The sequence below is a fragment of the Alexandromys fortis genome, unplaced genomic scaffold (genome assembly GCF_014885135.2).
Source record: "Alexandromys fortis isolate MF-2015 unplaced genomic scaffold, M_Fortis_MF-2015_v1.1 scaffold_20, whole genome shotgun sequence".
NCBI classification, from domain to species: domain Eukaryota; kingdom Metazoa; phylum Chordata; class Mammalia; order Rodentia; family Cricetidae; genus Alexandromys; species Alexandromys fortis.
Genome location: NW_026067903.1, coordinates 7,767,725 through 7,787,478, shown reverse-complemented (window position 1 = coordinate 7,787,478; position 19,754 = coordinate 7,767,725). Strand labels below are relative to the sequence as shown.

General features: G+C 43.2%; 1 protein-coding gene across 1 annotated transcript in view; it reads left to right on the top strand.

Moving 5' to 3' along the window:
* Nucleotides 1–19,754, top strand: part of Arhgef4 (Rho guanine nucleotide exchange factor 4) — a 140,303-nt gene that overhangs the window by 46,820 nt on the left and 73,729 nt on the right. The window contains 2 exon segments of the mRNA XM_050134629.1: nt 1,966–5,526; nt 18,212–18,517. Of these exon segments, the coding sequence (XP_049990586.1) occupies nt 1,966–5,526; nt 18,212–18,517 (3,867 nt within the window).

Here is a 19,754-nt window from a genome sequence, read left to right as displayed (position 1 = left end):
TCCACAGTTTTGGGTTAGGTTGCATTCACTGCACGTGGGTCACATGAAGCCTGCAGGCTGCAGGTTGGATATGCTTGATACCGGCTTCACCTCTGAGGGAAAGAAGCCAGACCCCCAAAGACTATTGCAGAATCTGTCGATGTCAAACTCCAGGGCAGATTAATCAAGACTAACAGAAATCAGATCCCTGACCCCGAGAGGACTGGGAGGGGGAGCATATTGACTGGGAAGGGGCAGAGGTTTTTAGGGGAAGTAGATCTTTGTAGGTGGATACCTCTTTCATAGCTCAGGTCTGTACCCTTTAAAAGGATGTACGGGAATTCACGGCTTAGAGTGTGGATTAAGAAATGTATAAGCTAGGCAGGGTGGCAATGGATTTTAGTTTCAGTACTCACTGGAGGCAGAGGCAGAGGCAGGTGGATCTCTGTCTGAGGCTAGCCTGATCTACACAGGGAGTTCCAAATTAGCCAGGCTATATAATGAGACCCTGTCTTTAAAGGGGAGTGGGGTGTGGCTAGAGAGCAGGGAAGATGGTTTAGTTGGCAAAGTGCCAACCTTTTAAAGATCAGAGCCCAAGTTTGATTCTCCAGTACCACAAAAAAAAAAAAAAAAAAAAAAAAAAGCCAAGTGCAGTTGGCAAAGAGACAAGCAAATCCATGAAGCTCATGGGCCAGGTTACTTGGTGAAGCTCTAGACCAATGAGAGACCCTGTCTCAAACAAAAAGCCAAGCAATGATACTGACGTGTGGGTCCCAGATGTAACACACACGTGAGCGAGAGAGACAAGAGAGTCAGAAAGAGAGAGAGGAGAGAGAGAAGAAAATGCTGCAAACTTTCTGCCAACTTCTCTCTATTGTTCTAAGCTGCCTTGCTCACAATACCCTCCCATGTCTGCAGTCTGAATAGTTCTCAAGGCTTCTTTTGTTTTCTTCTTTTCCCCCCTCTAGCTATGCGAACTTAAGAAACAATGCTAAATGTAAGCGCATCTGCTGTAAGCCATGGGGCTACACAAGAACAAACAGAACCTCCCGTAGACATGTATTAATCTGTTTCTTCTTGCTGGCTACCCCACACAGAAGGCTGCTTCTCACTCTGACTCAGATGGCATGCTCACGCTTTCTTAAACTGAGAATGCTCGGATGGCCTGTTGGGCCTTTTGGTGGTTTTGTTTTAACTTGTATGACATTTTTCTCCTCATTGTTCAGGTTTGGCTTTGTTCCTTGTTTACCTTTTTTTTCATCTTTGTGCATATGTGTGCGTATAGGAGTGGGTATGTATTAGTATGTGTATACATGTGATATATTATGTTTATATATTTCTATATTCATGTTTATGTGTATATGAATGTGTGTATGCATGAGTATATGTATGTGAGATACATGTGTGTATGTGTGTGTTTGTATATGTTCATGTTTGTATTTATATGGTAGTATTGTGTATGTGTGTGTGTGCACAGTGATTGTTCATGTTTATGGATTTGCGTGCTCATGTTTGGGGGTAGGCTATGTATGTATCACAGTAAGCATTAGGAAGTCAGGGGACAACCTTGGGTTTCGGTCCTCAATTTCTACCTTGAGACCAGGTCTCTTATTCACTGCTGCCTACACCAAGCTAGCTAGTCTTTGAGCTTCTAGATATTCTCCTGCCTCTGCCACCCACCTTGTCATAGGCATTCTGGGTTTACAGATTTGAGCTATTTTGCCTGGCTTTTATATTGGTCCCAGAGATCTGAACTAGGGGGTTGTCAGACTTGCATGGCAGGCTCTGCTCACTGAGCCATCTCCTCAGCCCTGCATACTTGTTTTCTGTGTTAATGCAAAGTAGCATTTCATGCTTCCCTTCCTTCCCGGGGCTCTGTGGGAAACGATGGAGGCTACTTCCTTCAGATAAAGTCATGCATGATGGTGTATGTGCGCTGAGGTCCTGGAGACTTTTCTCTGATTCTTCTCCTTTGTCCTTCTCTAGACTCCAGAATCGGATGCACCCCCTCCAGGGGAAGGTGAGAATGAAGATAACCAATTCCACCCATCCCCTGAGGACTCAGAGGAACAGGAATGGCGCCAGGAAGTAGACCCTGAGGATTTTGAGACACTGTCCCACAAGAGTGAAAGTCTATCAGACACAAAAACAGACCCGTTTGAGAGTGCTTCTGATGCAGAGTCCCTGCCTGGTGACCTCACAGGTGGACTCTGCAGCTCTCCATGTGGCCTCTCTGCAGGTAGAGAAGCAGGCTGGGGGTGCCCCGATGGCTCAGCGGGTAGATTTCCTCAAGGACAGCATTTGGCTGGTGTTGAAGGGCTCCAGACAGAGGAAGACCTGGATTTGCTCTCAGGCTTAAAGGAAGCTTCTCACCAAAGTAGATTGCACACGCCAGCGGCTGCAGCAGCTGGAAAGTGGAATGAAGAAAGTCTTTGTGACTGTGTGACCAGCTTGGTGGGGAAGTCAGTGCCAGTGGCAGAGTCACTCTTACAGAGTGCCACCACCAACAGCAGGGGTCCCCGGCTGCAAAAGGCCAGGTCTAGGGGCTATCTGGATGTCCCTGTGGTCTGGCCCTGTCTTCTTGAGCACTGTAAACTCGGTCAGAGCTGGCCACACATCCACAGCCAGGCTGGGGCAGCAGAGCGACCTCATATAGGCCCACAGGACAATGAATTCCCTCTGTGGATCAGGACAAAGAAGGGGCCTGCGCCCAGGCCCCCAGTGGGCACAGATGTACTCTGGGCTCATTCCTGCTTGGATGTTGCCAGCCAGCCAAGACTGGGCACACTTTGTCTCGTAGACACTAAGTGTCATAATAGTGTCCCAGAAAATCTTGGTGCCGATGGCAAGACACCCCAAAGATTCCCCTGCCAGCATGAGAAGACTCTGGCTAGGGCTCATTCTGTAGCAGCATTTCCTTTGGCTTGCCTTAAGGAGCCTTTGAAGTGGAAATGTGTAACATTTGAGCCCTACCTAAGGGAAGGAACAGAACTAGAACCCAGTCACCCCATAATTCCTAACACCCTCTCCCCTGGGCCCACCCAGTTGTCTTATTCACCTTTCACTGCTCCAAGCAGAGCCCCTCCTTCGCAGGGTGAGCACAAGCTAAGTGACTGTAGCTTTAAAAGGGCATCTCAAGACACACCCTGTGTAGGTCTCCCACTGGAAAACCAGGTAGAACAGGCTTCTAGGTCATGCCCAGACCCTTCCCACCTTACTTCAGAACTGCTGAAGCTTGGCAGCCAAGAGGAAGTGCCTGGACCAGCTGAATGCAAGCCAGGACACAGCCCAGAAAGCAGCCCGGTGGAGCCTGAAGATTTGCACCCTGGTGATGCTATCGGTAAACAAAGGTGCCTGCAAAACATCCTTGCCAAGACAGGAAACCAGACCAAGACCTACTCATCAAAGTGCGTTCTCAATGAGGAGAGAAAGCCGCCTGATAGGGCCTTCCCCTTCCCACATTGCTGCAGCCACGGTGAGATAGCTGTGTGGAACAAAAGGCTAGTGGTTTCCCCAGAAGTGAATTATAGCGCCTACGCCCCAAAGAGCACCCTGCGATCAAGTGTAATTGGTGCTTCAGATGCGGCAGAAGAGGCAGCGGTTCTAGACCCCCAATGCAGGGGAAATGCGTTGCAGAGTCTTTTGGATTTCCCAACAGTCGAAAGAACTTGCTGCCGTCCTGGGGATGAGTGTGCGCAGGGAACCAGGGATGGCCGGGAGCCTCTCACTTCTGGCCAGCAGCAGGTGCCCAAAGTACATGGGGCCTGTAAGCACAGCTGCAAACTCACTATGATAGCAGTCAAGCAAGAACGCAAACAGACCTCCACAAGGAAGGCCTGCTGTCGTCTAGAATCACAGTTCCGTGATTTCCCGGAGGAAAGACCTCAGTTTCCACAAGGTACAGGCATCACAGCTTATGAGTCTCCCAGGGCCCCAGAAATGCCTATGTACGGCAGTGAGCGTGAACTGCAAGGATGCCCGGCAGCAGGGCCGGATGATGGCGCTCCTCAGTTGCTGGCCCAAGGCATAGAGTTTGTGAGAGCTCTGGTCCCCAGGGCTGCTTCAGATGACACCCTGAGCTCGGAAGATACTCTGGAGGAGAAGCAGCTTGGGGAAACCTCGCGCCTGGAGTCTGAGTGTGTACACTCCGGCTTGGGCATCCATCCTGAGGGGAGCCAGGAGTCACCCAGCCCAGAACTCAGACAAGGAGAGTGTACTACAGACGTTGCGGAGGATGCAGAAGTCTCCAGTGCATGGGCTGTCGAAATAGAGGTCCTCCATTCAGGAGTCCTGGCTTCCGCCCAAGTCGCAAGGCAGCAGTTCCAGGGACTTTGCAGCCAGCTTCAGCGGGGTGCACAGGAGTCAGAGCAGCGCCCTGCCTTTCTCCAGATGACCCCTTTAAGAACTGACGGGTCCTGGTCTGGGAAAAGCTCCAGAGGGGACATACTCTGCAGCCCGGTCTTGACCTCAGAGGGCCTGAACCCGGCTTGCTCCAGCCCCGAGGAAGGTGTGCCCCAGAGTCCATGGTTTGCAGCCTGCCAGGTGGAGCCTCCTATGCACCACCACGTGCACCAGAGCAGGTCTCTGGAGACCCATTCTGTTGGTGCACAGCGAGAGATTCAAGAGGGGACACTAGGGGATCTCGGTGGCGAAGGACCTTCCTTAGAAAATGGCAACATCAAGAGACTAAAAACAACAGAAAGCAAGATCAGGGCAAGGCTGGCCTTAGCCCATAAGACGTTTACCAATTTTTTTGAGTCCAAAGCCACAGAGAAAACAAATGCTGGCTCTGTCAAAGGCGAGAAAGAGAAACGCAGACGAGGCCAGAGTTCCTGGCGCACATTTCTGAGAAGCAAGGATGTGGAAGGCTCCAAAAGGCCCTCTTTGGGGAGTGGTGTTCCAGGACCAGACTTTCCGGAACTCCTCCGCTCTTCCCCACCAGCAACCAGAGGCGACCGTGATGAGTGGACAGTTAGCACGGACAGCCGCGTGTGTGTGGAGTCCTGGACACCCTTACAGTCTCCTGCAACTCCGCCTTCTAGCTGTCTGGCTTCTCCGGAATACCGGAGGAAAAGTGAACCAACCATAAAACGCACTGCTACCCAGGAAAGCAGGAGGTACCTCTCCTCTGGGATCATCCCAGAGCCGCCCTGGCTGACTTCCCCCACCAGCCCTCCAGCCCAGCACACTGGCATTGGTGGTACACTCCCCTGCAGCTCTGCCTGCCACTTGGTCTATGAAATCCAAGACATGCCCTGCAGACCCACAAGCCCCAAGCCCACGAGTCCCATGCCTGGGGCTCAGAGAGTGGATCTCTGCCTTGGGGGCTGGACTAGTGCAGCCTCCATGGTCTCTCTTAGAAGCTACAGGGACGCTAACACATGTTCAGAGGACTCAAATCGGCCCAAGAGCAAGGCCAGGGCAAGCCTCTTACTTTCCCTGCAAACACTACATCAGAACGGCCAGAAGGAAGACAGGGCAAGCATGTGCCAGTGTCACCACAGCCTGGGCACAGCACCCTTCCTCAGGGACCTTCCTGGGAATGAGGTAAGTGAGCTGTTGGTGGCAACAACTTTCTTTACCTCTTAAGGCAAGTGGAGGGATGTTCCTTGGATTAGTGTTGTCATGATTTTAAAATGTATGTATTTATTTAGTGCATATGTATCTGTGTGTGTGTGTCTATGTGTCTGTGTGTATGTCTCTGAGTGTCTATCTGTGTGTGTATGTCTCTCTCTGTGTGTATGTTTATGTGTGGGTCTGTGTATGTCTCCATTTGTGTGCATATGTCTGTGTATGTCTCCATATGTGTGTGTGTCTGTATGTATGTGTCTGTGTATGTATGTGTCTGAGTGGAGCAGGGCATGCTTCATATCAAAGGACCACCAGCTCTCTCCTTCCACAATGTTTAGGGATGGAATTCTGGGGGTCAGTTGTGGCTGCATGTGCCTCAAGACACTGAGCCATCTCCTCTGCCCTTTAGACTTATTGTATTGACACAGGGTCTCATGTAGCTCAGGCTGGCCATGGTCTTGCTGTGTTGCCAACAATAGTTTTGAGCTCCCGACTCTCCTACCCTTGCTTTCCAAGTGTTAAGCTTGCAGGCATGAACCACCATGCCCGGTTTTATAGGGTGCTGAGCATGAACCCAAGGCTTCATGCATGCTAGATAAGCACTACATCCTTAACACCCCTTGTATTAGATTTAAAGTAAAACTGGAAAATATTCAAGTACGAAAAGACAGTGTCAGTAGGCCTGGAGGGCTGGCTCAGCTGTTAAAGGCTAGGCTCACAACCAAAAAAATATAAGACGGTGTCAGGAAACTTCACTAATCTCGAATACAAAATATAATACAACATTATAAAGCTTCAGGAGAAAAACACAGAGAACCCGATCTGGGAGGTTGATTTAAGCCCCTCATTTGCAGATTGTGTGTCCAACAGCAGAACAATACCCAACGACACAAATAAGGCTCAAAACTCAACAGCGAGAATACAATAAGTATGTCAAGTTTCAGTTGCTTTGTAGTTCTAGAATATGGCCATCCACACAAATGAGACAGCTTGAGGATGGCACCCAAGTTTAAAGCTGGATCAGTGAGATGTTGTAGAGGTTAAGAGCACTTGCTGTTCTTGCAACGAGACCCATGGTGTCAGTTCCCAGTGCCCTCAAGAGGTTCACAACCCCCTATAACTCCAGCTCTGGGGGATCCAAAGCCCTCTGCTGCCCTCCACAGGTACCTGCATGGATGTGTGTAAGCACACATAAGTACAATTAAAATGAATCAAAAGCACAGAACTCACTGGTGTCCTGGCCAGCTCACACTGCCTGGAGGCCATTCATTCAGTGTCTTTGGTGCCCCTTTGTGCTGGGGACTGCCTGAGGCCAGATACAGAGTTTTCCATTTGAGTCGCAGTATCAGGACTCAAAATCTTTCAGGCTTTGTATCTTTTTGGATGTTTGGTTTCACATGAGGGACGATCAGTGTATATCTCAACAGCTTCTGTTGCATACCATGGACAGAGCCATGTAATGACTATCATAACCAAGACACAAACTCCTTGCCCTTGGGCTAACCACCTTTATGCTCATATCCTCGTAACCTGGATGAACTATTTTCAAGCACTAGTCTATGGTTAAATTTCAAAAATGTTACTTTTCTGAGATTGACTTCTTGTACTCAACCCTTCTCATGTATTCCCACATATATGTGCACACATGAATATACATTCATATATACATAGATGCATGTACCCCACACACAGTTGAAAAGAAAAGAGTTGCCAAACTGTTGGGTGGTGGGATTTTGAGGATAGCAACAGGCAGGCATTGGGAGACCTGGGATCATCTGATCATCTTGCAGAGAAGAGGTTTGCTATGACCGTGCAGATAGGTGAGAGGAACTGAGGAAAAGCTTGAAGGTCTACCTTTTTGTTGCTGTTTTGTTTTTGGAGAGAGGCCTTCTCTGTAATTCTGGTTGTTCTGGAATTCCCTCTATAGACCAGACTGGCCTCAAACTCAGAGATCTGCCTGCCTCTTCTCAAGTGCTGGGATTAAAGGCGTGCGCCATATCCAGCTACAGCTTCTTTAGTAAAATATCTCTGCATGTGTTTTGCCCATTTTCTAGTTGCATTGTTGTTGTTCATACAGTTGAGTTTCTAAAATGCTATTATTTATTCAAGTCTTATTTGTGATTTTTCAACTGTTCTGTCTGCAGTTGGTCATGTTGTCTTCCTAACACGATCTCATACATGCAGACCTTTTCAAGGAAAGGGGAAAGTGATGTAATTCTATGTCAATTAAACATGTATGTTTTTTTTTAAAAAAAGCAAGCCGAGGCGGGGTGTGGGGCGCAGATAAAACCTTTTCATTTTGAGGCAGTCCAACTTTAGTTTTTGGGGCAATCATGTAAAATAGGTCATGTTCTTAGTGTAATATCTAAGGATGCTTAACCATCCCTGAGACCCCCAAAGGTTTGTTTCCTGTGCTTCCTTCCATTCTTGGATTAAACTTATCATTAATCTTTATTTTTGTATTTTATTGTCCTGGATTACATAGCTCAGCCTTCATTCCAAGTACATAATGTACATTGAGGATGTTGCACCATCCTTGCCTTCTTCTCCTCGCTTTCCCTTGTCTCCCTCCCACTAGTCCCCACTGTCCCCTAAACAGCTTCATGTCTACCTTCATTTTCATCTGCTCATGTGATTTTATAAACCTGTATAAAACCTAGACCCCACAGAAAAGAACATACGTAACTTTTGTCTGTGCTGATTTAGTTCCATTGTGCATGCAGACCACATTTTCTTTATCCAGTCCTCGGTTGAAGGACACAGTTTGATCCCTAATTCAACTTTAGTGAAGAGTGCTTCAATAAACATTGATGTAGAGGCATCTCTGTGATATGTTTACTTGGAATCTTTTGGGTCTGGTAGGATAAATGTAAATGGAGACTGTTCGTTCATTTCCCCGCTGCCCAGACCAGAATAATACACAGAAACTATATTAATTACAACACTGTTTGACCAATAGCTTAGGCATATTTTTTAGCTAACTCTTACATCTTAAATTAACCCATAATTCTTGTCTGTGTTATCTACGTGGCTTGGTATCTTTCATCCGTGAGACATTCTCATCTTGCCTCCTCTACATCTGGGTGGTGATTACAGACAGCCTTCCCTCTTCCCAGAATTCTCCTATTCTGATCATCCCACCTATACTTCCTGCCTGGCTACTGGCCAATCAGTGTTTTATTAAACCAATACAAATGACAAGTCTTTACAGGGTACAAGACCATTGCCCCACAGTAGAGCTATTTTGAGTTTCTTAATGAACCTCCATACTAATTTCCGTATTTTGAAAAAAAAAAACTTGTTAAGGTGTGAGATTTAGGAAGAAGTTTATTTCTCTGCCTGCAGGTAGTCAGTTGCTCCAGCCCTGAAATGCTTGCAACATTAGCAACAGGTCTTGAATAGTGCGTATGGGGAGCCACTCATATGTCTTTATTCTGCTGCACTGACCTGTGTTCATCATGTCCCCAGTTCCACAGTGTCCTAATGACTGTCAATGAATAATGTTTAAAAACCTAGTTAATTGATCACACTTTCTTTCTCAAAATAATTTTATTCTAGTTTCTTGGCATTTCTGTATAAAGTTTAGAAACGCTTTACTTACAAATGGCTTTGCTCAGGCTGTGACAGGAATGGAATTAAGCAGTGTGTGGATTGGGACATAGCTGGAGTCTTTCCCATACTGAATTTTCTAATTGATAAAACGGTGTCTCCATTTATTCAGATCTTCTTTGCTATTTCAGTGTTTTATAGTTTTCAATTTTTGTAAAGTTTAGGTTGATTTATTCATACACATTTCATAATTTTGAAGTGGTTATAAATGGCATTGTATCTTAAATTTGGGGCTATGCATATTAATTGTTGATGTATAGAAATGTAACAGACCTGTGCATTCAATTTGTATCCCATGTCATCTACAAAAAAAAATAGAGACAGATTCATTATTTCTTTTTCTTGCTTTACTTCAGTGGCTAGAAGGGTCAATACTGTGTTGAGAACAATGGTGGGAGCAAGAAGGTTTGCCCCTAGTCACAAAGAGACCAGTTTTTCAATAACAGCCATGCTTGCTGTAGGATTTTGTAAGATAACCTTCATCGTAGTTAAGGACCACCCCTCTTTTCTTAGTTCATTCAGAATTTTATTTTCAAACCTGAGTGTATGTGTTGTATTTTGTTAGTTTTCCTCTATCCATATGTTCTTGAGATTTCTCTTTGACCTATTAAAATGTATACCATCCTGAGTTTTTAAATGACCCTCCATTTGAGTACTAAGTACATTCCATCTAGTTGTGACATACAAGGTTTTTTTTTCTTACAAAAACAAAGTATTTAATTGGGGATGACTTATAATTTAGAGATTTAGTCCAGTATTGTCATGGCAGGGTGGCATGATGGCATGTGGGCAGACATGGTGCTGGAGAAGGAGCTGAGAAGTCTACAACTTGATCAAGTAGCAGAAGTAACTGTGTGTCACACTGAGCATACTTTGAGCATAGGAGACCTTAAAGGCTACTCGTATAGTGACAAGCCTCCTCCAATAAAGTCATAACTACTCCAACAAAGCCACAACTCTTTTAGGGATCAATTGCTTTCTTTTTTTTAAAAAAAAATTGTTTTTATTGAGCTATATATTTTCTCCATTCTTTTCCCTTCCTCTCCCTTCCCCTTCAACTCTCTCCCATGATCCACATGCTCCCAATTTACACAAGATATCTTATGTTTTCCTACTATCCATGTAGATTAGATCCATGTATGTCTCTCTTAGGGTTCTCTTTGTTGTCTAGGTTCTCTGGGATTGTGAATTATAGGATGGTTTTTCTTTGCTTTATGTCTAAAAATCACTTATGAGTGAGTACATATTATATTTGTCTTTCTGGGTCTGGGTTACCTCACTTAATATGATATTTTCTAGATCCATCCATTTGCCTGTAAGTTTCAAAATGTCATTTTTTTCCTGCTGTGTAGTATTTCATTGTGTAAATGTACCACATTTTCCTTATCCATTCATCGATTGAGAGGCATTTGGGTTGTTTCCAGATTCTGGCTATGACAAACAATGCTGCTATGAACATAGTTGAGCACATGTCCTTGTGGCATGATTGAGCATCCTTTGGGTATATACCCAAAGGTGGGTCTTGAGGAAGATTGTTTCCTAATTTTCTGAGAAATAATCATACTGATTTCCAAAGGGACTGTACCAGCTTGCACTCCCACCAGCAATGCAGGAGTGTTCCCTTTACCCCACAACCTCTCCAGCATAAGTTGTCATCAGTGTTTTTTTATCTTGGCCATTCTTACAGATGTAAGATGGACTCTCAGGGTTGTTTTGCTTTGCATTTCTCTAAGGATGCTGAGCATTTCCTTAAGTGTCTTTTAGTCATTTTAGATTCCTCTTTTGGGAGTTCTCTGTTTAGATTTGTACCACATTTTTTATTGGATTGTTTGTTCTCTTGATGGCCAATTTCTTGAGTTCTTTGTATATTTTGGAGATCAGTACTCTGTTCAGTGTTGGGTTGGTGAAGATCTTTTCTCATTCTGTAGGCTGCGTTTTTTCTTGTTGACTATGTCCTTTGCTTTACAGAAGCTTTTCAGTTTCAGAGGGTCCCATTTATTAATTGCTACTCTCAGTGTCTGTGCTACTGGGCTTATATTTAGGAAGTGGTCTCCTGTGCCAAGGCATTCAAGTGTACTTCCCACTTTCTCCTTGGCTACTGATTTTTTGAGTTAATTTTGTATCCTGCTACATTACTGAAGGTGTTTATGAGTTGTAGAAGTTTCTTGGTAGAATTTTTAGGGTCCCTTATGTAAACTATCATATCATCAACAAATAATGAGAGTTTAACTTCTTCTTTACCTATTTGTATCACCGTGATCTCCTTTTGTTGTCTTATTGCCCTCAGTAGAACCTCAAGAACTATATTGAATAGATATGGAGAGAGTGGACAACTATGTCTTGTCCCTGATTTCAGTGGGATCACTTTGAATTTTTCTCCATTTTGTTTGATGTTGGCTGTTGGCTTGCTGTATATTGCCTTCATTATGTTTAGGTATGTTCCATGTATCCCTGCTCTCTCCAAAACCTTTATCATGAAGGATTGTTGTGTTTTGTCAAAGGCTTTTTTATCATCTAATAAGATGATCATGTGTTTTTTTTTTCAGTTTGTTTATATGATGAATTACAATGACAGATTTTTGTATGTTGAACCATCCCCAATTTTCTGGGATGAAGCTGACTTGATCATGGTAAATGACTTTTCTGATGTGTTCTTGGATTCGGTTTTGCCAGTATTATATTGAGTATTTTTGAATTAATGTTCATAAGGGAGATTGTTCTGTCATTCTCTTTCTTAGTAATGTCTTTGTGTGGTTTCAGTATTAGGGTAATTGTAGCCTCATAAAAAGAGTTTGGCAATGTTCCTTCTGTTTCTATCGTGTGGAACAATTTGAGGAGTATTGGTATTAGTTCTTTGAAAATCTTGTGAAATTCTGCACTGAAACCATCTGACTTTGGGCTTTATTTTGGTTTGGAGACTTTTGATGACTGTTTCTATTTCTTTAGCAGTTATAGGTCTATTTAATTTGCTTATCTGGTCTTGATTTAATTTTGGTAAGTAATATTTATCAAGAAAATTGTCCATTTCCTTTGAGTTTTCCAATTTTGTGGAGTACAGGTTTTCAAAATATGACTTGATGATCCTCTGTATTTCCTCCATGTCTGTCGTTATGTCCCCCTTTTCATTTCTGATTTTGTTAATTTGGATATTCTCTCTCTGCCTTTTGTTAGTTTGGATAAAGGTTTGTCTATTTTATTGATTTTTCTTGAAGAATCCACTCTTCGTCGCATTAATTCTTCGTATTTTCTTTGTTTCTATTTTGTTTATTGCAGCTTTCTATTTGATTATTTTCTGCCATCTAGTCTTCCTGGGTGAGTTTGCTTCTTTTTGTTCTAGAGTTTTCAAATGTTCTATTAACTCACTAGTTTGATATTTTTCCAGTTTTTTTGTAGGCATTTAGTGCTATGAACTTTCCTCTTAACACTGCTTTCATTGTATACCATAAATTTTGGTATGTTGTGTGGTCATTTTCTTTGAAGTTTAGGAAGTCTTTAATTTCTTTTATTTCTTCCTTGACACATTGATGATTCACGTGATCATTGTTTAATTTCTATGTTTGTGGGCTTTCTGGAGTTAGTGTTGCTGTTGAATGCTAATTTTAAGCCATGGTGATCCTATAACATACACGGTGTTATTCCAATCTTTTTGTATCTGTTAAGGTTTGCTTTGTTACCTACTATGTGGTCAGTTTTTGAGAAGGTTCCATGAGGCACAAGAAGATATAGTCTTTTATGTTTGGATGAAATGTTCTATAGATATGTTAAGTCCATCTGAGTCATGATGTTAGTTCCCTTATTTCTCTGTTAGTTTTTTTGTCTGACAGACCCGTTCAGTGCTGAGAGAATGGTGTTTAAATCTCCAACCATCAGTGTGTGGAGTTTAATATGTGATTTAAGCTTTAGTAATGCTTCTTTTGCATGAGGGTGCTTTTGTATTTGGGGCATAGACATTCAGTATTGAGATTTCCTCTTGATGGATTTTTTCCTGTGACTAATATGAAATGTCTTTCTTTGTATCTTTTGATTTTAGTTTGAAGTTTAATTTGTTAGATAATAGAATAACTACACAAGCTTGTTTCTTAGGTCCATTTGATTGGAAAAATTTTTCCCAATCCTTTACTCTGAGAGAGGCGATGTCTGTCTTGAGGTTGAGATGTGTTTCTTGCATGCATCAGAAGGATGGATTCTGGTTTTGTATCTAGTCTGTTAGCCTGTATCTTTTTATAGGTGAGTTGAGTCCATTTATATTAAGGGATATTAATGACCAGTGATTGCTAGTTCCTGTTATTTTAGTTTTCATTGTTGGTGATATTATTGTATATGGTTTTCCCTTCTTTGGTACTTGCTGCTGTAAGATCATATTATCTGTGTTTTTGTGGATGTAGCTAACTTCCTTGGGTTTGTTTATGTACTTCTAGTACTTTGTTTATGGCTGTTTGTGGCTAGATATTTGTTAAATCTGATCTATCATGGAATATCTTGTTTTGTCCATCTATGGTGATTGAAAGTTTTGCTGGGTATAGTAGTATGGGCTGGCATCTGTAGTCTCTTAATGTCTGCATAATACTTGACCAGGACCTTCTGGCTTTCATTGTTTCCATTAAGAAGTCAGGTGTAATTCTGATAGGTCTGCCTTTATATGTTACTTGGCTTTTTCCTTTGTAGTTCTTAATATTCTTTCTTTATTCTGTGTGTTTAGTGTTTTAATTATTAGGTGTTGAGGGAATTTTTTTTTTTAGCCATTCTGTTTGGTGTTCTGTAAGCTTCTTGTATCTTAATATGCATGTCTTTCTTTAGGTTAGGAAAGTTTTCTTCTATGATTTTGTTGAATATATTTTCTGTGCTTTTGAGTTGGACTTCTTCTATCCCTGTTATTCTTAAGTTTGGTCTTTTCATGTTGTCACATATTTCCTGGATAATTTGTGTTATGGTTTTGTTAGATTTAATGTTTTCTTTGGCCAATAAGTCTATTTTCTCTATTGTATCTCCAGCACTTTCCATTTCCAGAATTCCCTCAGTTTTTGTTTTCTTTATTGTCTCTATTTTGGTTTTCAAGTCTTGAATTTTTTCTTTCATCTGTTTGATTGCTTTTTCTTAGTTTTCTTTAAGGGGTTTATTGATTTCCTCTAGTTTTTTGTTTTCCTCCATTTTTGGGGGAATTTTTCATTCCCTCTTTAGAAGAATGTTTGAGGCCCTTAAAGTTTATTTTTTAGGTCATTTTTCCCTGCTTCATTCATATTTGGGTGTTCAAGTTTCACTATTGCAGAACCACTAGTTTTTGATAGCAGTATGTTGCTCTTTTTGGTGTTGTGTTCTTACCTTGTCCACCCATCTTTTCATCTGATTAGTGTAGTTGGGGCTGTCTGTGTCTCTGGTGATCAATCTTCCAGGTGCCAGTGGATCCAAGGCTCAGATTGTTGCTCCTTGTGGTCCATTCAGGGCCATGGTTACAGTCACCTCGAAGGTAAATCTGTGTTCCTGGAGGTTGCTTAGCACTCTTGGGTGTTGTTTTGAAATCCTGGAGGTCATTAGGGTTTGCTCCTATGGAGGTTGCTTGCTTGATGCTGCTCCCTCTGAAGTTACTGCCTTGGGCCTGCTCCAGCAGAGGTCGCTGGCTCAGACCTGCTTTGAATGGAGGTCACAGGCTCCAGCCTGCTCCCACGGAGGTCCCTGACTCACACCTAGTCCTGCAGAGGTCTTTGGCTCAGGCCTGCTCCCTTTTTGGTTACTTCCTTTTATCTTCTTCTGTGGAGGTTGCTGCCTTGGGCCTGTTCTGGCAAAGGTCACTGGATTAGGCCAGTTCCCACAGTTGTGTCTGGCTTGGGCCTGCTCCCTCAGCAGTTGCTCCTTTTTACCTGCTCCCATGGAGGTTGCTGCCTCAGTGACATAATTCTTAATACACTGTTAAATTACATTAGCTAGTATTTAAAGAATTTTACATGTTTACCTACAATGGTTTGAATGAAAATGGCCTCCATAGGCCCATATTATTTGAATGCTTTGTTACCAGGGAGTGGACTTGTTTGAGAAGGATTAAGGGTTGTGGCAGCCTTGTTGGAGGAGATACACACACACACCACATGTGTGTATATACCACATATGCATACACCACAAATTAAAATAATTATTCATGACTTGTATCTTATATCTCCATTTTAGAGTGTGTGTGTGTATGTATGTGTGTGTATGTATCACTTCTCTGATTTCTTCTAAGGTCTATGGGTCACCTGAATATTTTTCAGAGTTATTTAATGTATATTTAGTATGTAGTATATTTGGTTTTTAAATAACAGCTCCAGGCATTATGTTGTACACATACATCTTTCCAGTCTCCTGGTCTCCTAGTTAGAGGCATTTCACCAAGTGACATGAAGTGTAGAAATTTTACTTCATTTAAATCCCTTCATTCATCCTTGTTTACATTCTAATTGTCTGAAATAATTCCTTCATATACAGTGAGAGTTCCATCAATATAATATAAAGTTTTGCTTCACAATCAAACATAATTAAATGTCTGCAGAAGGACTGTCTGCTGTATTTGCTAAGTTTTTTATAAATATCAACAGAAAAGTAACATGGTCAAATCAGGAACTTAAAACATCCTGCTGAAACCAGCTGAGGACACTCCTTAAGGCAGCCAGCTGCAGCTCCCCTTCAAAAGTCCTGGGTAAGGCAGAGCATCCCCTCATTCCCTTTGGTGAGGCTCCCAAGTAAAGAAATAGCAAAGATAGAAATGACATCATCAAATCAAGTGCTTCCAACATCCTGCAGAAACTGGAGTTGAGGCAGTTAATTGGAGGGTGTTAAAAAGTTCTAAATTATGTGTGTGTGAGTGTGAGCCCATAAAAGATTGCTTCCCCCCCTAGAGATGAAAGTAAAGACAGTTGTGAAAGCCCCCCGATGTGGGTGCTGACAACCAAATTTGACCTCTGCAAGAGTAGCAAGTGTTCTTAAGAATCTCTCCAGGGCAATAGTTGAAGTTTTTTCTTTAATCTCTATGTAATTTGATACATTTTTACTAATTCATTGAGAATTTGGTACAATGCATTTTCATCATATCCTCCCCCTCCTTCCTCTAACTCCTCCCAGATCCTCCCCTAACCTCCACATAGCTCCCAACTTCGAGTCTTCTTTTCTTTAATCCAAAGAATCCAGTTTGTGCTGCTCATAAACTCCTGGGTATAGGTCCATCCACTAGAGTGTTATCAACCTGTCAGGGGCCATACCCTTAAAGAATACTAACTCTCTCTCCCTTGTAAGCCATCTACTGTCAACAGGTCCTCAGCCAGGAACAGGGCTCAGATGCCTCTTCCTGCTCTATATCAGGGTGTTGACCTGCTTGATCCTGTGGCGGAACTGTGCAGGCAACCACAGTTGCTACGAGTTCATGAAAACAATAGCCCTGTCTTGTACAGAAGACATGGGTTGTCTCTAGTCCTCCCCAACCTCTACACCCTCTTCTGTGATGGTCCATGACCCATGGGGTGTGGTTCTGCTTGTAACTAAACTCTCCGCTGACACTCTCTGCACTCACTGGCTATATTTCTGCATTAACTGCCATCCATGACACCGAGAAATATATGATAAGGTCCGGGGGCCGCGCTAATCTACAGTAGAGAGATAGGCATTTAGAGAACAGTTTTGATTCTATGCCCATTTAGCAAAATGACAATAGTAAACATCCAGAGAACTCCTGAGTCATAGGTTCTGGCCAGATGTGCAGTACCAAGCATGTTTTCTCCTGTGCTGTGGATCTCAAATCTAATTAGAAACCAGTTGGTTACCCCTGTAACATGTGTTTCGGTTTGACCCATGGGCATATTTTGCCTGCTGGTCATATAGCTCACAGATAAGACCACTGATGTCTCTTCTCCCCCAGCAACCTGTGTAGCACCTTCTACTCAGTAGGGAAGACCTTCTCTGGTCACTACCAACTTAACTTTTCCATGTCTACTGTGACCACCATGTGTGATATCTTCAGCAATAGACTCACAACATCACGTGGGCAGCAATGAGCTATGTTGATTGTAGTCTATTTTGTTTGGAGGTCTCTGGACACCTCTAACAACTTGAGGGGAGGGCAGCCTTCATCTGATACTTGGTTTTGTATTTGGTAACCTATGACTTCTGGAAAAGGCATAAATCCCTATGTAGGGTAGCTCCAATTATAGTTGGGAGTTTTTGATTGAACTATTTTTAATGCATTCATTTTTATGAACATGGGAATAGTTTCTTCTCGCAGTGATCATGGGTTGAGTCCAACAGACAGTGGGAACGTGAACACAAAGTCCTACTAGTCTTCTGTTGTGGATGGGTTTTACCTTGAGGTGGCTGTGGTGCCTCAGGGCTAGCTGTGAACTGGGCCAGTGAGAGCAGTGGGGTGGTGAGAACTGTGCCTGCAATGTGTCCTACTGGAGCAATAGCTCTGGGACACACAGACGACTCAGTGGGGAAAGTGCTCTTGTCACAAGCGTGAGGCCTTGAATGCATTCCCCAGAACTCCCATCAAAAAGCTAGGCATGATGGCGTACACATGAATCTCAACATTGGGGAAGTGGACTTGTGGGCCAAACAGCCCAGATTTATCAGTAAGCCCCATTTTCCAGCAATAGGCCTTGTATCAGAAAATGAGGTGACCACTTCTAAGAAATGACCCCTGAAGTTGACCTCTGTCCTCCACATGCCTGTGCACGTGTGGATCAGCATGCGCGCGCGCACACACACACACACACACACACACACACACACACACACACACGCATACACAGGAATTTCTAATGAGCATGCCAAGTCCATTGGGTACTTTAACAGATGTCATTGATCAAATCAAAAGCCTTTGTTGTTTGAAATGCATTATAACAGGAACAAGATTTATTTTTGTCTCATCTTACTACTTTTCGAAATGACGGTGAATGAAGCATCTCGTTGTAATCTTTACTTTGAAAATAAGTCAGAACAACGTATTATATCTAAGAGACTCTGGGGGTAGAACTGCACCCCCAGTTGCTTTACCCTTGCTTCTATCTCTGATGGCATCTCCTCTGCACTCTAGAGCTACAGCGCCCTGAAAAAACCTCCAGACAAGAAGGCCGGTTCGTCCTGTGATCAGAGAACTTCTTACGCAGAGCCTCCTCAGCGGCTGGTATCTGCCACTGAAGTAGTGACATGGGCCCCACCCTCCATCTTCACAGAGCAAGTCCCCAGAGAGGGCCTTTCACAGCTCAGGAGGGCCCCTCGGCACTCCCATTTCAGCTTGGATGACCTGTGGATAGAAAAGACTCAGAGGAGGAAGCTGGAGAAGCAGATGCAGCTTAGAAAAAAGATGGGCACAGGGATCATGCACGTGGACCAAGCTCAGGTAAGCTGGCCTCACGCTAGGCATCTTCTGACGTGGCCCGGGTGCCTGCCATTTTCTGACTTTATCCTGAACTGACACTGTCACCCTTGACCCCCTGAGCCACAGGAGCTGACCAGTATGAACCTGAACCTATGTATTAGTTAGCTTCTCATTGTCATAAATGCCTGAAATAAATTAATAAAGATAAAAGAGATGGAGCCGGGGAGATATCTCAGTCAGTAAAACACTTGAGGACCCGAGTTCAAATCCCTAAACTTGCATTTTGAAAAATAAAACAGGCTTGGTGGCATGTTTGTGATCCAACTGCGTGGAAGCAGAAATGGGTAGATTCCTGGAGCTCACTGACCACCAGACAGCATAGCCACACTGGCCAGTGAGAGACCCAGTCACAATAAGCAAGATGGGAAATGTTTGAGCAATGACACTCTGCTGTCCTCTGGCTCCCTAAATACATGTACACACATGTATATCTGCGTGCGCACACACACACATCCTATGCACTCACACTAACATGTATGCATGCACACCCACCTAAATACAAATATGCACAGTATAAAAAAAGGTTCATTTCCTCAGCGGTCTCAGTTCCTATTGCTTTGGGTTTGTGGTGGCTCAGGATATCACAGTGGGTGTGCATGACAGAGGAAACCCTGTGAACCCATGGCAGCCAAGAAGAGGTAAAGATTTTTCCCTATTCTATAGGCTGCCGTTTTGTCTTGTTGACCGTGTCCTTTGCTTTACAGTTTTAGGATGTCCCATTATCAATTGTTCCTCTCGGTGTCTGTGCTACTGGGGTTATATTTAGGAAGTGGTCTCCTGTGCCATTGCGTTCAAGTGTACTTCCCACTTATTTCTTCTATGAGGTTCAGTGTGGTTGGTTTTCTGTTGAGGTCTTTGATCCATTTGGACTTGAGTTTTGTGCATGGTGCTCAACTAAGTTCATAGCAGCACTATTTGTCATAGCCAGAACCTGGAAACAACCTAAATGCCCCTCAACCAAAGAATGGATAATAAATGTGGTACATTTACATAATGGAGTACTACACAGCAGAGAAAAAATAATGACATCTTGAAATTTGCAGGCAAATAGATGGATCTAGAAAACATTATATTGAGTCAGGTAACGCAGACCCAGAAAGACAACTATCATATGTACTCACTCATAAGTGTTTTTTTAATTTATTTATTTCTTTATTAATTAAAGATTTCTGTCTCTTTCCCACCGCTGTCTCTTTCC